Source organism: Mandrillus leucophaeus, unplaced genomic scaffold (assembly GCF_000951045.1).
Source record: "Mandrillus leucophaeus isolate KB7577 unplaced genomic scaffold, Mleu.le_1.0 Scaffold5, whole genome shotgun sequence".
NCBI lineage: Eukaryota > Metazoa > Chordata > Mammalia > Primates > Cercopithecidae > Mandrillus > Mandrillus leucophaeus.
The window spans coordinates 1,716,219-1,739,872 of record NW_012105364.1 but is presented as its reverse complement, the minus strand read 5'-3'; the positions used below and the strand labels follow the sequence as shown (position 1 = coordinate 1,739,872).

At 38.5% G+C, this 23,654-nt stretch overlaps 1 protein-coding gene across 4 annotated transcripts in view; it reads right to left on the bottom strand.

Annotated features, from left to right (window-relative positions):
* The window catches only part of CHCHD3 (coiled-coil-helix-coiled-coil-helix domain containing 3), a 296,929-nt gene that overhangs the window by 170,237 nt on the left and 103,038 nt on the right, over positions 1–23,654 (bottom strand). For all 4 annotated transcript variants that reach the window (XM_011995834.1, XM_011995833.1, XM_011995831.1 and 1 more), the window contains exon 4: positions 20,152–20,269. In XM_011995834.1, coding sequence (XP_011851224.1) covers positions 20,152–20,269 — 118 coding nt within the window. The remainder of the gene's footprint in view (positions 1–20,151; positions 20,270–23,654) is intronic.

Genomic DNA, 23,654 nt, shown 5'->3' with positions numbered 1-23,654 from the left:
CGTGACAATGCCAACATGGGGCCACCACAGCCCTCACCTATGCTGTCTTCAGCATCTCAACAAAATACTGACTCTACGACGTTCAGAGACAAGGGGAGCCCACAGCAGCAGGCCCAATTCCTCAGAGGGTACAATCCCCAACATTCTCAAAATCCGGCCCAGAAAAGCCACCAGGACAGCAGCAGTCCCACTGAGGGGCTGAGTAGAGCAGAAATCTCCACTCTGTATGCACTGGACATCCCTTGCCATCTGCATGCACATCTAGACATCCATACAGCTGGCCCTGACGGAGGCTCACTGTGGTCCTACTTAGATAAAGCACAGGCCTGATCACAGACTGCATGTACCTCAAGCTCCATGCCCTTGTCCTCCACAAAATTCCTCAAAAGTGGAGGCCACACCATGTACTGCAGACATGGCTTTCCTCTCTGAGCAAAAACATCAAGGAACTGCAAAGTAGGAAGCCATCGAAAACGGTAACTGCAACTGAGGAAGAGTCGGCGCAGGCCCTTCTCTAAATGGCTCTTAGCCCAGGGAAGTCATAGGGTCCCAAACTATCACACTGTGTGGCTGGGCACATCACCAACAATATCAAGGTAGGAAGGAGGCTTTTTCCCTCAGAGGGTGTTGGGGTGTGTGTGTGTGCACACGCTTGTGTGTGGTGTGGGGTGGGCTGGAAGACATTCCTCAATCAACTGTTGTTCTTCCCTACCTATGCAGAAAAGACCTACAACCATGGTCGTGAACAAAGCAAACACCTCTACACTCTACAGCCATTGGTATGCATATTATCAACATGATTGCCTAGCTTTCTACATCGTTTGGAATGCAGGGCAAAAAGTACTTGTTAGTTCGTTTCATCAAGAAAGTGGAGACAATTGCTTTCACAGTTAATTTAATGTCCATCAACTAGACTATGATATCCACATGTTTGGTCAAACACCAGTCTAGCTGGGTTTTGTTTGTTTGTTTTTTGGGGTTTTCTTTTTTAAATGTGATTAACATTTAAATCTTCAGACTTTGAATAAAACATTATCTTTTATAATGTGAATGGGCCTGTTAAAGAAAAAACTGTTCATGATACTTGTTAAGAAGGCAGAGCAGACTTTATTCAAGAGGGCCCATGGCAATAGGTGTAGGAACTAATGCAATGAGGTCTTGCAGTGATGGGGAGAGATTGGCTCAATTCTGACTCTAACAAGGAAGAGCCGAGATTTATAATCAAGGAGCAGGGTGGGGGGTCAGCAAATAGAAAAGTACCAAGAGGAAACATCAAGGATAAAGAGGTGACTTAATAGGATCATTGCTGAAGCCAAGGCCAGGGTGATAATATCCAGGGTGGTCAGATAACAAGGGTGGGGGATTTTCCCAAAACTGACTTAGCAGGATTCTTGCTCAAAGTGGATTCTACAAGAAGGAAACCCAAGGTCAGTCTATTCAGAAAGGATTCAACAGAGCCTGACTAAAGTTTTGCTCGAAGGAGAGAATCTTTGTCAGGCTTCATCCAGTCAGTTGAATCCATAAGAGAGAAAGGCTGAGGTTCTCTAAGGAAAAGGAGTCTGCCTCCAGATAGCATTCAGACTCAAGACTGCAACATTAAGGCTTCCCTGAATCTGAAGCCTGTTGGCCTGCCCTGAAGATTACAGACTTGAGAGTCCCAACAATCACATAAGCCAATTTCTTAAAATCTATTACGCATGGTGTATACCAATTCCTCTTACCGAAATGTAAGGTCTATTAAGGCAAAGATTTTTGATACATATATTTTGATGTATACATATAGACCACAATGCCTAGCATATAGTAGGTCCTATACAAATAACTCTTCAATCAATGGAAATGTTAGTCAAATACATACACAAACACACATCAGTACAGACATAAAGAAGACTGAGAAGAAAAAGTCCACTCTTGCTAAAACAATGGGCATTGGTTATGATAGGCAAGTCATGTTATAAATTGTAAAAGCTTTACTATAATTCCACATAAGTACAATATAATGTCATTACAATCATAGAATGAGGTCTATCAATGATCATCATTCTCTGTATTCAGTGACCATATTTCTGCCTCTTTGTTTCAAGTAAGAACACACAGAGGCTGGAGATATTTACTCACTGTCTCACTCATAATAATAGTGGTCTTGAAGATAACTGATAGTCTAGGCTTTTTCCTCATCATTCAAGAGAGATGATGGCATAAGACACCAGTTTCACTATCTAGGAAGTTATGACATTAATCTTTGCCCAGCCACTTAGGCTGAGGAGGTAGGTAAATGGTGGAAAGGGCTGCTAAAAAAACTGCAACATATTAGGCAGAAAATAGGAGATAACACAAAAACAAACATACATCTCCATGCCTCTTCCGATGAATGATTTACCCCAAATCTCCTCTGTGTGTCTGGCTTACCCAGCAGAGGGAGAGAGCTTCCCCACCCTCAGTGTAACTACGAATCCCAAGTCAGCCCAAATGCATAGAAAGATCCCTGCCTTCTTGTTCTCTGTGCAGCAATCCTGAGAGCCTCTCTGAAAAACCACCACAAAGACTGAAATACACCCTAGACAGGGAACCTGGAGACTTGGAGGCTGGTTCTGACTCTGTTGGTTTATTCCCAAAAGCCCTGGGCCTCTTTCTTCATGAAGAAAAGGTAGAGATTAGATAGGGTGATTACTAAGATCTCTTCAAGGTCTAACAAGAAGTACAGTGATTGTGCAAGGTAAGTTGACCCCGTCTACTCCAAGCAAGCCCAGCCTCCAAGAAAACAAAAGGAGGAGCTAGGGCCCTAAAATAGCAATAGCATAGTGGGGCCAAACTGGGAAATGGCTGTGCCACTCCAATCTGATGAGGGTCTCACCTCACTAGGCATCCCTGGGCACACACCCTCTGGGGCACACGCCTTCCCTCCATCCTCTCTCTCTCTCTCTCTCTCTCTCTCTCTCTCTTTCAGTCTCACTCTGTCACCCAGGCCGGAGTGCAGTGGTGTGATCTCATGTTGGTCAGGCTGTCTCAAGCTCCTGACCTCCGGTGATCCACCCACCTCAGCCTCCCAAAGTGCTAGGATTACAGACATGAATCACCATGCCCAGCCCTCAATTTTCTTTCTTCAATAAAGTTTTGAAAATGAAAAGCCCAGTTGGCACGTGGTACAGGAGCTATTACTAGAAACAACTTCAGGCCACCTATCAAAAGGTGAATAATTACTTTGGGTGAACTTAGTATTGCACGTTTGAAAGACTAGTTTGTCAACAGGCTGAGAAATTTACACAGACTTATGAATCAACCAATGGGCCAAATTATTGCTTTAAAATAAAAATTAAATCTGCCCAAAAGAACAGATATGTGGGACCTCCTGCTAAGACATGCCCTTTCTGCAGACCAAGTATCTGGGAAGCTAAATCGTAATAGGATGTCTATTTGATAAGCTTTACAGCCTGAATGTATGACAGGCATGAGGCTAAGAGGGCTTATTATAAACATCTCCACAAAAGGCAGAGGCCTACAGGGGCCAGAGTTGTTACACCAGGGCAGAGGAGAAGAATATAACCATTGCTTGTCTTTTACAATCTCTTCTTTCTTCCTATGCATTGTACTCTTTTCTAAATACAATTAATGGCTGAAAATGTATTTTGTAAATTAACACTTACTCATTTCAGAGACTTCAGCAAACACAGAAAAGCAGTATTAAAGAATAAGGAAAAAAACTCACACTTTGTTGTGATAATTTTAAAAAATACAAGTATGAGAAAAAAAAGAAAAAGAAAAAACAATCTTACTATGAAGCTTTCCATCCATAGAGACGTACAGCTATTAAAGAGTATCCTGATTTTTACTCCATTAAACATCATATTGTAAATATGTCTCGTGGTATTAAATACTCTGGAGATACATCTGTTACTTGGTTTTTATTTAGAACTTTAAAGACTGAAAAATAAAGATTGGCATATCCTTTCCTAAGATGTATTAATATAGTCCATCAGCAATGGGCCATTCTTGTTCTGAAGCCACTCGGTCCATTTCCAGCTTTATCCCAAGACCACCATTTCTCTCTCACTTCTAAATTATTTAAGAGTAAGTGTCTTACTACAATCTGTGAGCACAGGTAAGTCCTCCCGAAATAATAGTGCCCTGGCCAGTGAGAAGCTTAGGTCTTATGAAATCTCCACAGTCACAAGGTAGCAAAATAACATCTGACAAACTGACAGGTATCACCACAACGGGGAGAGGAAGAGAACATGTGTCCTTCTAACCCAAGTATTAACCAGCATCTTTTTTGCCCGGGCAACATACATGTCTATCAATGGTGGTCTTGCCAAATTAAACACTTCCAGCACTTCCAGCACACTTGCCCTTAATTCTATCTTGAGAGAGAGGGAAATTAAGAATTTCAGGCCAAATAGAGAAGAAAGGGGAGGCCATGCCAAATGAGTGAAAAGTCTATTTTTGAAAAGGCATAACCTGGCAGTAGCCTCAAATCACAACATTATTCTGCCTATACCTGGGATGAGCTCTAACTCCCAAATGAGGCTATTCCAGAAACTTTCACCTGGAAAGTACGTATTACAAATCTAGAGAAACAGCCCCACAGCCACATATCAAACTGTGAGCACTCTAAGAGCATTCCCTTAATACACAGTTGTCTGTCACTTGCCTCTATCCTATCTTCAGTGATGTGGGGACAAAAATGTTTTATGTACAGTTTCTAACGGATAGCAGACATTAACAGAAATGCATGGATGGGGCTAGGCACAGTGGCTCACGCCTGTAATCCCAGCACTTTGGGAGGCTGAGGCGGGTAGATCATTTGAGGTCTGGAGTTCAAGACCAGCCTGGCCAACATAGTGAAACTCTGTCTCCAATGAAAACACAAAAATTAGCAAGGCATGGTGGCAGGCGCCTGTAATCCTAGCTACTCAGGAGGCTGAGGCAGGAGAATCACTTGAACCCTGGAGACAGAGGTTGCAGTGAGCCGAGATCGTGCCATTGCACTCCAGCCTGGGCGACAGAGCAAAAACTCTGTCTCAAAAAAATAGAAGAAGAAAAAGAAAAAATAAATGTATGGATGGGTTTACAACTGGCATAGATCAATTTCTAGTTATTTTACAATTATTGATTAGGGAACTCAAACAACCTCTGCTATTTGCCAGACAAAAAGTTAAATATCCCCCTTCATAAATCTTGAGAAAAGGCCAAAGAAAAATGAAAATGGTATATTCTGGAAAGAGAACATGCCAAGACAAGATTATAACCAAATCAAAGCTGAGAACCAAGTAACAAATGTATCTCCAGAATAGAGCTTGAAAAACTTGCAGTCTTGGCAAGTCCCTCTCACTCGCAGCAGCAACCTTTGTTGCAATCAGAATTGACGGACGCTTTTTCACTTCAACTGAAAGATTTCTGTCAGGGTGAACATATTTTAATCCACCGCATGGATTTGTACCATGTCATTTACAAGGACAAAACCTGACTACATCAAGAGCCTGCTTTTGTTGTGTCACTCTGTGTACATGTTCCTAAGGCTCACAAAAAAAAAATTCAAAGAGAGGAGAGAGGAGAAGAGAGGACGGAGAAAGCAGTATTATCATACACACAGAGAGCATATGTATAGTTAAGAGACGGAGCCTGGAAGTGGTGATGTGCAAGATGGAGAGACACAGTTAAAATATGCTGCATTCTAAAGGAGGATGTTATTTAGAACTTGTTCTTTTTGATGCCTCCAGGGTTGGAACTGAGTCACTCTCTCTATAATATATTGAGTTCATCAAGGAGGTAAAAAGTAATAATCAGTTTGAAGCACCAATACATTCTTCTATCACCTGTGCATGACAGGGAATGATGGGAAACTTTCTAATGATGCCACTGTCCATATGCTTAAAATTCAACATGGAGCAAGGAGGTGTTTAGAAAGGAAGAAAAACAATGTCAGAAATTAGCAAGGTGGAAGATCCAATGGTCACATTAAAAATTAACAAACAGGGCCAGGCATGGTGGCTCATGCCTGTAATCCTAGCACTTTGGGAGGCCGAGGCATGCAGAACACTGAGGTCAAGAGCTCAAGACCAGCCTGGCCAACATGGTGAAACCCTGTCTCTACCAAAAATACAAAAAGATCGCCAGGTATGGTGGCATGCATCTGTAGTCCCAACTACTCAGGAGGCAGCACAAGAATTGCTTGAACACCGGAAGCGGAGGTAGCAGTGAGCCAATATGGTGCCACTGCACTCCAGCCTGTGTGACAGACTCTATCGCCAAAACAAAAAACCAAACAAAAAAAGGGGCTCAGGTGCAGCATCTCACACCTGTCATCCCAGCACTCTGGGAGGCCTAGAAAGGAGGCTCGATTGAGCCCACGAGTTTAAAATCAGCCTAGGCAACATAGTGAGACCCCATCTCTACAAAAGATAAAAAATAAATTAGCCAGGTGTGGTAATACACACCTGTAATCCCAGCTGTTTGAGGGGCTGAAGCAGGAGGATCACTTGAGCCCAGGAGGTCGAGGCTACAATGAGCTATGATTGCACCACTGTACTCCAGCCTGGGTAACAGAGAAAGACCCTGTCTCACAAATATATTAACTTTTAATGAATTGAAGAAAGACATGAAAAACAAGCAAGCATTCAAAAAGATGAATCTTTGTTTAAGCTTAGAGATAGCAAAGGGGTTTCATCCACTATGATACAAAAATTTGGGTCACTTAATTATATTTTTCCCACCAGTTCTGTATTTTTCCCCAGTTTTACTGAGGTATAATTGACAAGTAAAAATTACGTATTTTTAGTTATGCAGCAAGATGACTTTATATACATATACAATATAAAATGACTACCACAATCAAGTTAATTAACACATCGATCATCTCACACCTGTGTGTGTGTACACACACGATGCATGCATGCAGTTAAGAACATTTAAGATCCATTCTCTTGGCAAATTTCAAGTATACAATAGAGTATTATTAAAAATACTGTAGAACTATAGTTACAATGCTGTACATTCGATCCACAGAACTTATTCATCTATCTTATAACTGAAACTTTGTACCCTTTAACCAAATCTCCCCACTTCTCCCGCCCCCAACCTCTGGCAACCACCTTTCTATTCTTCGCTTTTAAGAGTTCAACTTTTCTAGTTTCCACATACAAGTTAGAACATAGTGTTTGTTTTTCTGTATCTCATTTATTTCACTTAGTATAATGCCCTCCAGGTTCACACTCAGGTTGTTGCCAATTTAAGTTTATTTTCCTAACAAAGCTCTGAGTTTTCATTCTCAGCCAACAAACACTATTAGCAGAAAGATCCCATGCTCCCATTTCCAAGAAAAGGATCCCTCTCTCATGTTGACACTTCCAATTCAGTGACTGTCTAAAAGCATTTATGCCTGGCCTGTGACTAAACCACTTCTACTAATCAGAATAAGTATTCAATAACAAAAATCCAATTTAACCAAGAAAATAGAGGCTTTCAACTTTAACTGTTTTTCTTTTTCTAAAATGGACTTTTTTAATAACCAAAGAAAATTAAAATAAATGTGACTCTTGGAATTGGTAACCTATTCATAAAACAAAATTACTTTATAAAAACTCAATTTATACGTATATAGAACTTAGCATTCTGTAAGAACTCCTATATTTAGATATTTATTCAAGGTAAGAGACTTGAAAGAAAACTACATTAACGACCTTGTCCTCATTTTAAAAAGACGGAAACAAAGGGCATAAAGAAAAGGAAGCAATTTGCCTAAAATTACATGGAGTCGTACCTGGAAGGGGAGGGTGGAGGGACAGAGAGAAGGCTATTTCAGATGATATTACTGTTCAAAAATTGTCAAAATATAGGAAGAGTTTATTCTCTAACAGTTTTTAATGATGCAACATGGATGCCTGTTGGACTTTGAAGATACAGGATCTATACAGATGCTGGTGAAAGCATTTTTAGTTCATGAAAAGAAAATTTCCAAAACAATGATTTTTCCTCAACTCACCCACAATACAGAATATTAAGCTATAGGTCTGAATGAAACTCTTCACCTCTTTTTTGTCCATTCCACTTTCTTCTTACTAAAACTCTAGCAATGACAGCAGTAATTCATAAATTGAAGTTAAGAGTATTCATCTTAATACTGTTTGCAAATCATGTTTAAAATGGAATTTTAACACACAACAATTACAATAGTTGCAATATATGATCCTAGAATACATCCTGTATCCAGAGGAACAGTTGCTATAAAGAACATTATTGAAATAATTGACAAAATTGAAATCTGGGCTAAATATTAAAATAGTCATCAATGTTAAATTTCTTGATTTTGACAACTATACTTGATTATGTAAGAAACACTGATTTTTAAGAGGCAGAAGTATTAAGAGGTAAATAAGCATGTCTTCTACCCATGCTCAAATGATCCCCTCCCCCATATATAATATATATATATAATATATATATATAAAATATATGTAGGCAGAAATAGAATGATAAAGTGAGGTAAATGTCTAAAAATAGATGAATCAGAGTTAAGCTCTTTGTTACTATTCTTACAACTTTACCAGAAGCTAAAAATTATTTCAAAGTAAAAAGTTTCAGAAAGGAATTTTAAAATTCTAATTTCTTAGTGTCTCTACCTTTACCCTGTGCAACACAAATGATGATACACATACACACACACGCACACATAATCTAGCAATGTTAATACTCCGTTGTTAGTTTTTGCAATAGTAGACATAAAGTAAGATCAGTTACCAGCTCTTTCCTATCATTCTATCAGAGCTATGAGAAAAGAGCTTATTTTTTGGAAATAAACTAATTTTTAATACATTAGTTCACCTGCTGTTGAGAGAATTATTCTTGGAATTGGAAAATATAATTGAAAACTACATTAACAATTATACAACTACATCCCCAATTTTTTGTTTCCTTTTTTGTTTGTTTGTTTAAACTTAACAAATATCCAAAATGGTCAATGGCATAGTTTTTCAAACTCTATTCAGAGCTTGGCTTTACAAACAAACTGTAGAATATCTTCCTTTAAATTTCTCATAAAACTCAATGAAAATACAAAAGTGATTGAATTCACTAATGAGCAGACACTGCTAATGTATATCACATTTATTCCTAAAAATACTCTATTGCAGCAAGCCTACCTCTACTCTCAACAAGCATTCTCCCAGATTAATGCGTCTTGATTATCCAAAATTGAATAACTGACAAAATAATTGACAAAAATAATTGGATCATCTCTTACCTCCCCACAAATGAAGACTTTATGTTAGACATAAAAAAGAGAAGGCCGGGTGCAGTGGCTCACACCTGTAATCCCAGCACTTTGGGAGGCCAAGGTGGGTGGATCACGAGGTCACGAGTTCAAGACTAGCCTGACCAACATGGTGAAACCCCATCTCTACTAAAAATACAAAAATTAGCCAGGCGTGGAGGTGCACACCTATAATCCCAGTTACTCAGGAGGCTGAGGCAGGAGAATGACTTGAACCCGGAGGCAGAAGGCTGCAGTGAGCCAAGACTACACCACTGCACTCCAGCCTGGACAACACAGTGAGACTCCGTCTCAAAAAAAAAAAAAAAAAAAAAAGAGAGAGAAAGTTTCTGCCTTTATATACTAGTATTCCTCTGAGGCCAAGGGAATGTATAATTGCTAGAAACCAAGTCCTTTTGTGTCTATATCAACCACTTCTCCCAAAGTGTAACAGGCCATAGAAAATTTTCTTTAAATAAGAACATTCAAAAATGACTTGATGAAAGTGTACAAATAGCACTTCCTTTGACTAGTATCTTTTGCAATACAGGGATTCACATAAGAGAATGTCTTTTAATACTGAAATTTACAGGTTGACATGCCAGAACTTTTTAAATGCAAAATGGTTTAGATGGAAATGGTAGTGCTAATATTTCTCACCCATGCTGGTAAACATATTATTCTCAATCCCTGATAGTATTATGATTGTGCATACACTATTTTACTAAGCAAGAACACACAAAGCCTATTCAAATAGTTAAGGCTGCCTGCCTCTATGCTAAGTAGGCTCATAATGCTATGGGTTTCATGTGTGTGTGTGTCTGTGTGTGTGTTTTATTTCCTGTGAGTGTATCACATGCATGACAATTAGTTGCCTTTTCTACTTTTAGCTGCAGTGATTTCTGCTTTGTCCATGTACCTAAATGTCCACTCACCCTTTCTAATGTAATAAATCAAACCCATTACACGTTAAAAAAAAACAACAACAAAACTAAACTTGCTAAATTGTGCCCAAAATAAGATCACCTTGGCAGAGAAGATCAGAGTTGTACCCTGGCTCTATCTCTGTGCAACCTTTAGTTTCACAGTCTCTTTGAATGTTTCTTTTATCATCTCTAATAAGAATGAATGATAGATGTCTACCCATATCAAACACCCAAGGAGATACTAGAGTTGAAGGCTCTTAGTTAAATGAAAAAAAGAAAAAAAAAAAAAACTAAATCTAAAAGCAAATATGGTTTTTACTGTGATGCTGCTTATCAACAAAGCTCATAAGCTTCAAGACACTAGCTAGAATCACTCTGTGATGCCTTTGGGGTTCACAGCTATGGTTCCAGGCAATGAGTTAGCTGTGTTCCTGAGAGTCAAATATGTAACCTATGGATAGGTAAGATAGGATTTAAAATATGTGCATACACTGGGCTAAAGAAACTGTAAATGGATGAAGTTTAATTTCTAAGTAGAAAATGTATATGAGTAGGTTTTATCATCTCCAATAAAACTGGCCCATGACACTGACTGGTGTTCTTTCTTAACAAGAAAATATTAAACACAAGTCTGGAATTAAATTTACAGTCAGTGTTTGAAACAGGCAGTGGGTAAGTACGGAACTCTGTAACCATTTGTCATAAAAGATGGAAGAAGGGGGAAAAGCTAGCTAGAAAACTCTAAATGCTTTATCTAATCAACAAATTTCTATGACAATGAAGACATTTGATAAGTTTACCACAAGTAATCATAAATTATTGGTGCTGATCATTCCACTGTATTTTTCTGAAAATAGCATGGTGCTGTCTGTGTAAATCATATTCTGCCTGCAGCAATGTAGCTTACCTCGAATTATTTCAGAATCATCTAAAATGACTCATTTTTCTATTAAAATGATGAATGGACTAAATGAGGTATGTAATAAATACTGCAGGTTTGTAAACAGATTCCTGCTCTCGAGAGAATGGAAGCCTTTCTTCATTTGGTAATTCTGCCCTTTGGTATTTTCAAGTCATCCTTAAACTACAGTTAGTAAAGAGAAGAGTACAGTGAGCAAGAAAATGTCCAATGTCTTTATGGTTAAGGGAATAGTTACAGGGTACATGAAGATAGCTGCTGTCTGCTCCCACTCCCAAATCAGGGCACAGGTCAGAGCGTCAAGAAACACAGAAAAAGCATAACTCAGTGCCAATTAGGAATTACATCAAAGCAATAAAAGCAAGGATACACAAAAGGAATATAGAGCTGGGATATTCAACACTGTGAAAAATTTAATATGCAATAAAAATGAAGCAGGCCTCATTGCACATAGTACATTACATAGTATATCACATGGTAAACAATATTGCTGTTCGATTTAATACCGAATTTGCTAAACCTCAGGTCCCTGCACAATAGGTTGAAAACGAGTCACAACAACTGTATCAGAACTGACAGTTGTGTGACTAGCCATGAAGACAATGTGGAAAGATTGCTGTAAGAATATAAGGAGCTCATCTGCCTTACATTCTCATTCAAAACATAATATGCAAAACATGTACTTGGGATTCTTAAGGACTGACAGACTTGATTATGCTTAACTTTTAATTTGTTGCAGGTTAAAGCAAATACCAAGGGCCGTATTTCTTAGCCTCTTTAGTAGGAAATGAGATTATGATGTCAGTTCAATACAATTCCAACAGACCAGGCAATGAAGTAAATATGTTCACAATGAATGCCAGGTCATCATAAATAGAAGGAATTATAACCAGCCCTTTGCACCGCAGTTGCCTATGGACTTTTACACAGTGCTCTCCATATCTCACCTGGACACCCATAATGACCCAAGTGACAGGATGTCAATAAGTTATCACAGCTAACACTTAGGACACCACTCAACAAGAACTGCCCTGATCCAACTGGTTTGCAAGTAACTTGATGAATTTTCAAAAGCATACTTAGAAAATATCAGAACACATTCTAAGCAGAGTTATTTTCCCTAGCTGTCTTTAAATATGACTAATTGCTGCCAAGAACATCAATGGCATTCTACTCAACTGTGCTGTCTTCTTTTCTAATCACTGTCAAGAAGGTCACACAATCTGACACAGTTCCTTGGAGAATGGCGACACCATGTTCACGTGATAGGCTCCCTGAGTCTTGGCAGTAAGATCTCCAGGACCAGAACACTCCACTCTTCTCCACCTCTAGGTCCCTCAATACCTAGTCAGCATAATGTTGCGCTTCTCGGAGGCTATTTGGTGATGTTAAGATCCTAGGTATTTCTGGTTGGGTGCGGTGGCTGACGCCTGTAATCCCAGCACTTTGGGAGGCGAAGGAGGGAGGATCTCCTGAGCACAGGAGTTTGAGACCAGCCTGGGCAACATGGCAAAACTCTGTTTCTTAATTAAACACACACACACACAAAAATAAAATAAAATAAAATAAAATTAGCCAGACATGGTGGAATGTGCCTCCAGTCCCAGCTACTCAGGAGGTTGAGGTGAGAAGATCGCTTGAGCCTGGGAGGTCAAGGCTGCAATAAGCCGTGATGATGCACTGCACTCCAGCCTGGGCAACAAGCAAGACCCTTTATCAAAAAAAAAAAAGAACCTAGGCATTTCTGCCAACCTGGATGAGGAAAGGGGGTCTGACAATGTACATTTGAGAAATATATTAATCTGGGCAAGTTTTCAGGATACAAGCAAAGTTTAAATCTGTAATTGCAGTCCTATGCATTCTTTGGGATCTTAACGTACAGCCCAGGCGGGCAAACTGAAACAAAAGACGTTTCTCCTTTTTCACTGCAGTGCAGTGGCAGACATACCTAAAGCTGCCCTGCTACTCCACAGAAAATTTGGTTCACAATCTCTACATAAGGTTGTGTGTGCATTCCAGCTGATGATAATAATACTGCCATAACACACAGGAGGTAGAGGCCACACATGATAACAAAGAACACAAAGGAGAAAACAGAATCTGAATGCTTTGCCCCAGAAGCCCTAACAGCCTGCTAAATCCAAAGGCACAGGAGGCTCTCACCTGTTGTGAGGGATATTTCCCTTTGAATTTCCTGGTAAGCTATTAAGAGAGCAAGAGTCAGAAAGAACAGGACTTGCAGATGGATCCCAGAGCCCATTCTCACCAATAACACTGAGGAAAATGTCTAACACCTAAATGGCCCAAATCCTTCCAATACAACGTGGAAATGCCATATTTCAATAGTTGTCAAAAGCAAAAGCTCAAATTCATTAACTTCATTTTTGGAATTCAAAGCAAACTGATACTCTACACATATCCAAATAATTGGAGGTTAGTGTCTAGGGCAAGAAAACCGGTACACGACGTACACAACCAGAGAGAGAGTTTTAACAGAGGTTATAATCCAAGTCTAAATTGCACACAAAAACAACAGATTTATTTTTAAAATTATCTTTAAATGCCCAATAAAAGAACCCGGGAAACCACTGCTTACACTGCAACTTCATTCACCTGGCTAATTTCAGTGATACTAAAAACCCCAAGTGATCACTCTTACTCTTCTCTTACACAGAACTTTTGAGCATGAAGCATGTCGATCATTTCAAAATTACAACCCCAGTTGTATCCTTTCCCCCTTGGATAGAACCTCACTTGGACAGCAGTAGTGTTCTCATCTGCTTCCTTTAATTTAGTCATTTTTCTCTATACCCCAAATTCAAAACCTTTTTCTTTTTTACCATGAAATTTCAACTGTCACAGTTTGAAGCACAAACAAAACACAGAACTGAAAGGCACACAGCACAAAATTAATCAATTCTTCTTCTTGATTGCTTCACTGGTGCATTTCAGACAAAAGGCAAACTGGGGATGAAAAGTGACATTTTGGAGAAACAGTCGCTTAAATTTGCAAAAACTAAATTTATGCATTCACCCACCCTTTTTTTTTTTAACTGTATTTTTTTTTCTACAGTATAAGGTTTTACAAATTCAAAAATTATAACTTAAATTGGGACAAAATATACAAGGCAAGAATAACCTTCCCCACAAACCTGACACTTAACTGCAGACTCTGAAGAAAAGCAACCAGATCTAATTCATCTTTGCATCCCTGGCAAATAGTGCCTAGTACACAGTAGGTGTTTAATAAATATGTGATGAAGGACAATGCAGAAAGGGACAGAAATACCTAATGATCTGACTAATGTTCTTACCAAGCATTGAATAAACAACTGGTGCAGTATCTGAGGCCAGGACCCTCCTCAATGCTACAATGAAGTCAAATTTCACACTATGTTTAGCCCAGGACATTTTTTACATTGATTGCTAATTTTTGTATTTAAAATGATATGAAGTTGCTGATACTAGAAACCTTGCTTGTAGTTAGTCTTGACATTTCTTTCAACCCTTCAAACCTAAAATCCTAGTAATACTACCTTCCAAATAGTTCCTATGCCTCTTCTTTTCTCTGCATCCCTGCTACCATGCCCTAACTTGGGTACCACCTGTTCTCAACCAGATTAACACAGGGCTTTCTAACTGGTCTTTGGGCTTCCTGCCATTTCCTCCTCTGCTCTTCCCTTCATACTTCATTATGGAGTGTAAGCTAAAAATCAAACCCTAAGCCCCATGACTGACTAAATGGACCCCCTCTTAGCCAAGGGGACCTCAGAGAAACTAAAAAACTGAGATCTTGACCATAAAGGGATAGGAGGTTGGACATGTCTCTTTATATACCCTCTCTTTTGCAGTTTAGACACAACCACTGACCAGCATTAATGTTAAAATAGAGACCATAAGACTGGCAAAACAGACTTTTTGTGGCAATCAGGTACCAATTATAAACAGGACCTAGGGCCATGCCAGACGGGTTGTGAACCCCCAGCACACACATACAATTAAAGAATAGGCTATGTTCTAACTGCCACAAGGATTCCCTCTCAGCAACTTCTACTAGTGTCCCCCTGTCCCCATGTTTCCATGCTTTTGCCTGCAATACCTGAGGCTATTTCATCCCACTCCTCAACCTTGGGAGCAAATCCTACTCATACTTCAAGATTCAGCTCAGGGGTCCTTTCCCCAGAAAATCTTTTCTATTCTTCCCCATTTCCTCTCATCCTATTTCCAGGGCTTCAGTAGATGCAATTAGTCATTTATTCAATCAACAAATATTTATTGACTGCTTACTGTTTGCTCAGCACTGGCATATATTAAGCACTCAATTATGTGTTGAATAAATAAATAAAGACACAGCAATTAGTTAAAAGAAAGACAAAGTCCTGGCCTTCCCAAAAGTGAGAATCCTCACAAGACTATAAGTAGCATGGCTCTATAACAGACTTAGCATTCTTAAACTCTACCTTTTATTCCTCAAGGGCAAGATTTTGTCTTTTATTTACAGATTATTAGTACCTAACATTGTACGTTTCATACAGTAAGCACTCAATAAAACATCTGTCCAAAGAGTAATGGAAGAATACTGAAGTAAATATTGCCTTAAGTAAGTAAATTGAGACTTCTTTTAACGTTTAGATTAAAAAAAAAAAAAGGAAAGAAAAGAAAAGAAAATACTACATAGTTCTGTGATGGTAACAAGAAATACGTGGCTAGGCACGGTGGCTCACGTCTATAATCCCAACACTCCGGGAGACCAAGGCAGAAGATCACTTGAGCCAGGAGTTCAAGATCCATAGCAAGACTCTGTCTCTACTTAAATTTTTAAAAACAATAAAAAATTAAAAATTAAAAAAATCTAACATTAAACCAGCATAATGTAGTAAGACATAAAAAACAGTGAGTCAAAATTTTAATTGGTATTTTAAAAAGAAATTATAATTGCAAAGTCAAAAAAACCAACCTGCTACTGTTCAATTTCAACAAAGAATCTAATGACAGCAAATATGAGATCACATATATAAGATCTTTACAATACACATAATATCAAGTTGCATTCACTTTACAAATTCCCTGGTCTTGTCTTTCCAGTCAGTCTTCATTCTTTACACAGAGGTGCTTTCCTGCTCCTAAGAAGCATATTTTGAATATGAGCTGCTTTTAACATTTTCTTGCAGGTAAAATCATTATCAGTAGACTGCCTCTTCCAAAGCCTCTGGATAAAGTCAACTGATTAACATGCTGGCACCACTCAGCGCTGAGTAGAGGAAGGGGCTGGTATACTCTTCCAGAATCTAGAGTGGGATTAACAGCTTCCCCAGCGAAAGCAATTCTTCCAAACGGGAAAGTTTTGATCTGATCCTGTTTTAAAACTTCAACAACAGGGCCATCATGACTTTGCCCTTCAAAGAGCCTCAGTAAAGCTAGCCGCTAAAACAACTGTGGGAAGAAAAAGCCTGGACTCACATCTAAGGAGACATCTAAATGTCAGCTGTTAGTGAGACAGAAAGATGCGGCGGGTGTGGGGTAAGGGGTGGGAATCGTTTTATTTCACAGTCCCAACATCACATTAGCTCCTGTGCTTTCACCCCCGTTCTCCTGAAAGACAACTTTTTAATTACTTCACATGTGTGAAACCCAATCTTTACTTTCCTGCAGGCTGCAACATTTGAGTTCTAAATAAAGAGGAATGAAGCAATGCTTGGCCACCACTCAAAGAGTCCCACATATTAGAATTAAGAATGGCAGCAATAGGGGCCCTCCACACACAGTGGAGCAATGCTAACCTTCTTGGGGTTACTCCCACATCAATTACGGGTTCTGAAGATGCCCACCTCTCCAGCTGGGGATCAAGGAACTAACATACAACAGCAGGCTTGCGATCACTGTCCACACCACACAGTACTGGTCTGGAGGGTGGTGGGATGCAAAATCTGAAATCCTAAAGCATGTATAAAATATATACGTATGGGGAAGGCAGAAAGAACTTTATACCTCTGAATATTAATGATAGATGACAGAATTATAATAATACTGATTTTCTTTGTAATTTTTCCAAATGTTCTATAATATTCTTGTATTAATTTAGTAATTAGTGAAAAACTCAGTGAAACACAACTATTAAAATGTGACCATACAAAAACATATTTATTGCTATAAAAACTTCTACCACATGGCCTAAATGTTTTAATGTGAAGGCTACTGTTAAAAGTTATATAAAAGTGTGTATACTATTATCTATGTTTGGAGAAATACAGTAATACACACAAAATCAAATGCTTTATACCAACTTAGTGGGAAGTAAAAAGGAATATAAAAACAATAAACCAAAATATTAACAGTAACTATCTCTGAATTGTAGTACATTGAGTGATTTTAGTATCTCTTTGTATTTATTTTCTAATCTTGATCCAATGAACATGTCTGTCTTCCATAATAACAAATAACAATAATAAAGGGAGAAATCTGATAAATAAATTGGGAATTGCCCAATAACTAAATGTCATAGGCAGCCATGTTGCTGTGGTCATGGCAGACCATGCAAATGTCTGATAACACTCTGGGAAGGAAGGAAGGGACCCTCTGAATCAGTTGTCATCCTGTGGTATAAATTCCACTTTTATTCCCTAAGTGCTTTGAGGGCTCTATAGAGGTTGTGAGTACTACAATTTGTCATCTATACCACACAACCAGAATCTGTAAAGAAGAGATCTACAAATCAGAATGTACGAGGCCAGTTGTTCATGCTTCACCAGCTACACAAAACAGTAAAGACAACAACAGACAAGATTCAATAGGTAAAAGAGAACAGACTACAGATACACTATTCCAATCAAAACACGTTGCTTAGTATTTTAGTTATGCTGAGTAACAAATCTTTTGATACTTTCACTTTTCTTGTGAAATCTCTTTTTATGTCTTGCTGAGTGTGTGTATATATTTAATGAGTTTTTTGAGTTTTTGAATCTTGCTGGTCTCCATAAACTAAGAGAACAAGACAGCATATCCAAATTCAGACAAAAAGAGGTAGAGAAAGAGTGCTTCAAACATAAGATTCAAAACAGTAAATGCTCGGAGGCAAAGAGAAATGTCAACCAAGGTATTCTTCTGCTCGCTGAAAACTAAAGAGTTTTGCTCTCGTACCTTCCTCAAACATGAGTGCTATTAACCTCCTCCACTACATCCTTAGCTTCCAAATTTGGAGACTTTAATATGCATGGAAATGACCTTTCAACCCACTGACCTGACATTTTTTCAACTTCCTCAAAATATCCTTCAGCTTAGACATACAACAAATTTAATTTTCAGTTGAGTTACTTAAAACTTACTGTCTTTAATTCTGAAATTATTCCCCTTTCACAATGACTGACTTTGCTTCCACCTCTCTTATTCCCTTTGTTCTAGTCAATACATGTACTGTTCTCAGGGCAGCTGCCAGTCAGTCCACTGACATTTCTTTCTTCGTCTACCACCTCTATTCTTTCTGGCTTCACTATTTGCCCATGCAACCTGGACCCCAGATTTGTCACTGAAGGGACTGATTCCTTAGGCATGGACTTCCTTTTATGTTCTCTGATTGCAGCTAGTCATGGGTTAGTCTTTCAGAGAAGGGACCAAGGTAAAGAATGGGAGAGACTAGAAACTGGCCTTCTTCTTATAAAGTTTTAATGTTTCCCAATTGCCTACTGAACTAGGAAAATCCCCCTCACTCTTGCATCCAAAGTTTTCCATTCTGTGGTCCCATTTTCCCTGTCCAGTGAGTTCCCAACTGTGCTCCATTGAGGATTAAAGGTTCCAAGGAGTTACATCTGGGTTTCTAGGAAGGCTGAAGTGGAGGCTAAGAAGTGAACACTCCAGGTTTCACCCAGAGCAGCTCCACTTTTATCTATTAAATAACAATAAGAAATTGCTTAATAAATTATGTTGAATACAAAAGACAGAATATTATTCAGCCATTAAAAACTACATTTCAGAAAAATGTTCAGTGACACAGGAAAATGCTCATGAGGCTTAACACGATCTATAGCATTATCTAAATGCTTCAATATGTTAAAAAGCCTAGAAAAAAATAATCTAGAGGAAAACACACACCAGTGTAAACCACGGTTATATCAGAAAGACAGATTGATGGGTGCCTTTTAAACCTTCTTCTGTCTGTTAGTAATACTTTTAAAGACAACAACAACAAAAACATGTCTATGTAATCTTTTAAAAGACTAAAAAATATTTTCTTTAAAAAAAAAATTATCTTAGAAAAGACTGTTCCCCTAAGGCCCTGGCTCTACATTTTCTCTTCCCTAAACCCCAGGGAGTGATTGATCAAATCTTACTCATCTTTGCCAGAGTCTTCCAGACTAACACCTGGTAGTTACCAGCAGCGAGAGAAAGAAGCCTAGACTGCTGACCCCTGAAGTTTCAAAGACAATAAAACCAAAGGCAAAGGAGAAAAAAAGCTGGCAGGCCGGGCACGGTGGCTTACGCCTGTAATTCCAGCACTTTGGGAGGCCAAGGCGGGTGGATCACGCGGTCAGAAGTTCAAGACCAGCCCGGTCAAGATGGTGAAACCTCGTCTTCAGTAAAAATACAAAAATTAGCCAGGCATGATGGCAGGCGCCTGTAAATCTCAGCTACTCGGGAGGCTGAGGCTGGAGAATTGCTTGAACCCCAGAGGCAGATGCTGCAGTGAGCCAAGATTACATCACTGTACTCTAGCCTAGGCGACAGATCAAGACTCCATCTCAAAAAAAAAAAAAAAAAAAGAATAAAAAAAAAAAAGAAAAGACAGAAAACGAAAAAAAAGCACACAACAATCCTTCAGGCATGAAACATGTACATATGTCTGCATGTTGGTCTTTACTTCAATACTTCCAGAGTTACCTGCCTTTAAAGTCCTTGATGGTTAAACCTAAACTGTAAGCGACTTGTAAAAGGCAAAAATCAAAATCTGAGCAAAGAGAACATGAATAATATTATCAACACTAAGAGTTGGCACAGAGTACTTAGCTCTTCCCAAACATCAGAGATTTCCTTGTAGGCAAGAAAATTTCTCCTACATTTTTAATACTCACCAGGTGCTTTGCCTTAGCGCGTTCCTCCTCGCTTGATATCCTCTCCCGAAGGATGGCTCTGGTTAACTGCTCATTGGCAGCAGCCCTCTCTCGGTCCAGCTCTTTGGCTTGCTTTAGTCTAAAATGACAAGAATTGTCTAAGTTAGAAAAAATATTTTATTAGTTGACATTACTTTCTATCAAATGAAATAATTAAAAAATAGAAGCACATAGCCAAAAGGGTCAACAACTGAAATCATCTTGGCCCATGATCTAACAAAAAAGCAGGTATAGAAGTAAATCCCCATGCAGCCTCCACCCAAGCATTTAAAATAACCAAATTCAAATACATGAAGAAGCTTATTAATTTGGCTGCCAAATATAACGAAGTTTTACAAAGTTCTTCTTATGTAAAATTAAAATCTGCCCACCAAAAAAATTCCATCCCTGGTACTTCCATTTGGCCTCTGAAAATTTAAGTAATTAACAAACCATCTAGGCCAGGAATGATGGTAGCTCACGCCTGTAATCCCAACACTTTGGGAGGCCAAGGCGAGTGGACCACTTGAGGTCAGGAGTTCGAGACCAGCATGGCCAACATGGTGAAACCCCGTCTCTACTAAAAATACAAAAATTCGCTGGGCGTGGTGGTGCATGCCTGTAATCCCAGCTACCTGGGAGGCTGAGGCAGGAGAACTGCTTGAGCCTGGGAGGTAGAGGATGCCGTGAGCTGAGATCATGCCACTACATTCTAGCCTGGGCAACAGAATGAGACTCCGTCTCAAAAAAAAAAAAAAAGCCATCTACATGACAAATATTTGAAAGTAACCATTATCTCTTTCTCCAAACTTAACTCATCTATTTACTGAATGCACACCAGGCACTGTGCTAGGCATTGAGGACACAGCGATAAACAAGATGGACGGGTCACTGTCCTTGTGAATGTTACATCACAGCAGAGAAGCCAGACATTAGGGAACTAATGAGGACACCTTTCCTCCTAGTATATTATCCCTATTTTCCAACAATTCTCATAGGCAAATATGACCACACCTTTCAACTGCAGGGCTCCTCACTTCTAGAATGACTCCAATCTATCTGTTAGCTCCAAACTAAACCTAACCCTCCAGGCATACTCTAGCAAAATAAGACAGAAGAATCTTACTTCCCTGGATCTGTACATAATACTAGTTCTATTAATGAAGCACAGGATTGCATTAGATTTGTCAGTAGCCTCATCACACAATTAGATCATATTAAGTTACAACCCACTAAAACCCCTCATTGTACATGATAAAGATAAATTACTTTGGCACTGATTTTTGCCATAGTGCCTGGCACATAGAGGCATTCAGTAATCACTGAATCACTAAAGATTTCAGTCTAATCTCATGGACAAAGATTTTCTGATTGCCTTTTCTTCTTTCAGAGAATAACCCTACTATACCATCATATCCCTAAAGGTATAGCTATGCTTTAAAAAGGAAAAGTAAAATTGTTATGTTGGTGTAAGTGAAATTCTGAGTGAAATCTACTTTACACGTGTGAATCATGAGCATCAAATTCTACTCAAGACTAGCCTGTCAAATTTTAGTTTTAAAAAGATTTTTGAAAAAAACTAGAGATAAAATTTTTTGTTACTATTTTTAAATTGCTACATCATCCTGATACTCTGAAATTCTCAGAAATCAACTATAACAGAAAAAAAAAGTAACCTTGCAAGATATATTACAAAGTTATAATTCTTTTCCCCTAAAAATCAAAGCTGTGTAGCTTTGTGTCTTGAATAAAAAAAGAGGAATAGAAACAAATTAAAATCTGTACTTCAAAATTCTCTAATGCAAAAGTAACCTTTGGGAAACTTCCTAAGCAATAAGCACAATGACACTCATACAAACCAAATTTCTCTAAATTATTTCACAAGGACCATACAATAAATTCAGCAATATCAATGACATCAATACATTAACATCACTAGATATGTGTAATTGTAAGAGAACAGCAATAATTAGAAGTCACACCACTTCCCTAGAACAGCAGTTCTAAAAGTACAGTCCACAAACCAGCTGCAGTAGCATCAACTGGGAGTCTGTCAGAAATGCCCCTTCTCGGATACCACCCCACACTTGCTAAGTCAGAAACTCTGGGGATAGTGCCTAGCAAACCGTCTTTTCATAAGCTCTCCAGAATTTTGATGCACGCTAAAGTGTAAGACCACAGCCCTTAATTACCAAAATACACTTGTACTCAAATAAATCCTGGAACATCGAAAATGAAGTGGTCCACAGGAGAATATTGTGCAAATAACTGCTGAGGTTATCATATACAACACTGTATTTAAAGCATTTTTATAGACATCTTACCCATAAGTAAAAAAGCGTTACCTATTTTCACATGTGAGGTGGAAACTAAAATAAAATAATAAAATTACTATCATTTATGGATCAACTAGTAAGCACTGTGCTAGGCACTTTACAAACATATATAAAATGTTTATTAAAATGCTACTATTAGTTTATGAACATAAAATGAATTCTGTACAACTGGATTATCGTATCTACCACATTTGGTGTATCTAATTTTAAAGTACTGTTTATTTTAACAATTACTACTTTTTTTCCCATTTTAGTTTACTTATGTACGGCTTAGATTTTAATTATATATGGAGTTCTACATGGTTTAACTTTAAGAAATACAGGATCATAAGGATTTTGGTAAGTTAATGAAAAAGAAGCAAAACATGAGCACAAAAGTCTTCAACGTGATAATAAAAATAAACATATTTAGCTTGCCATGACTGATACAGATACGCAAACTCTGGGTCCAAAGCAAGACTCCACACTTCCTATCTGAATAAGTACTGTATTTAACCTCCAGTGAGTCCTGTTATTCTCATGGGTAAAATGAAATAGTGTAATACCTAACTTACAGGGTTCTATATAAACAAGGCACTTAGCACAATGCCCATAACATAGTACACACTCAGTAAATGTTAGGTAAGTAGCAGTAATAATAACAGTACCCGCTACGCAGGTAGGAATACAGAGAAAGCAGTGATTTTCCGAAATGAAGAAGACAATCTCCAAATTCACTAACTACAATGTTGTCTCCATCATCTTTTCCAATTTTTCACCAATAAGTTTTGCTTTATTTTTATGATATCTAAGGACTTCTAATATCACAAATTGACTCTACTAACTCCAGGAGCCTGACCCTTTCACAAGCTGCTTCCTTTCCCTTTTGTCCATAGCTCGATAAGGACAAGGATTTGCCCTATTTTTGTTCACTGCTATATCCCCCGTACTTATAAAAGTGCCTGCCACATACTAAACACGCAAGAAAAACTTTTGATGTATGCATGTATGAATGAATGAATAAACAAATAAATGGCATATTTCCAACCACAAACAAAACAAGGAAAACAAACTGCAAAAGAACAGAAGGCGATGGTATATAAGAAACAACTAGAGAGACAAACTGTATACTCCAAGGGCCTAGCCACCATGTTAGATGTGGCACATCTG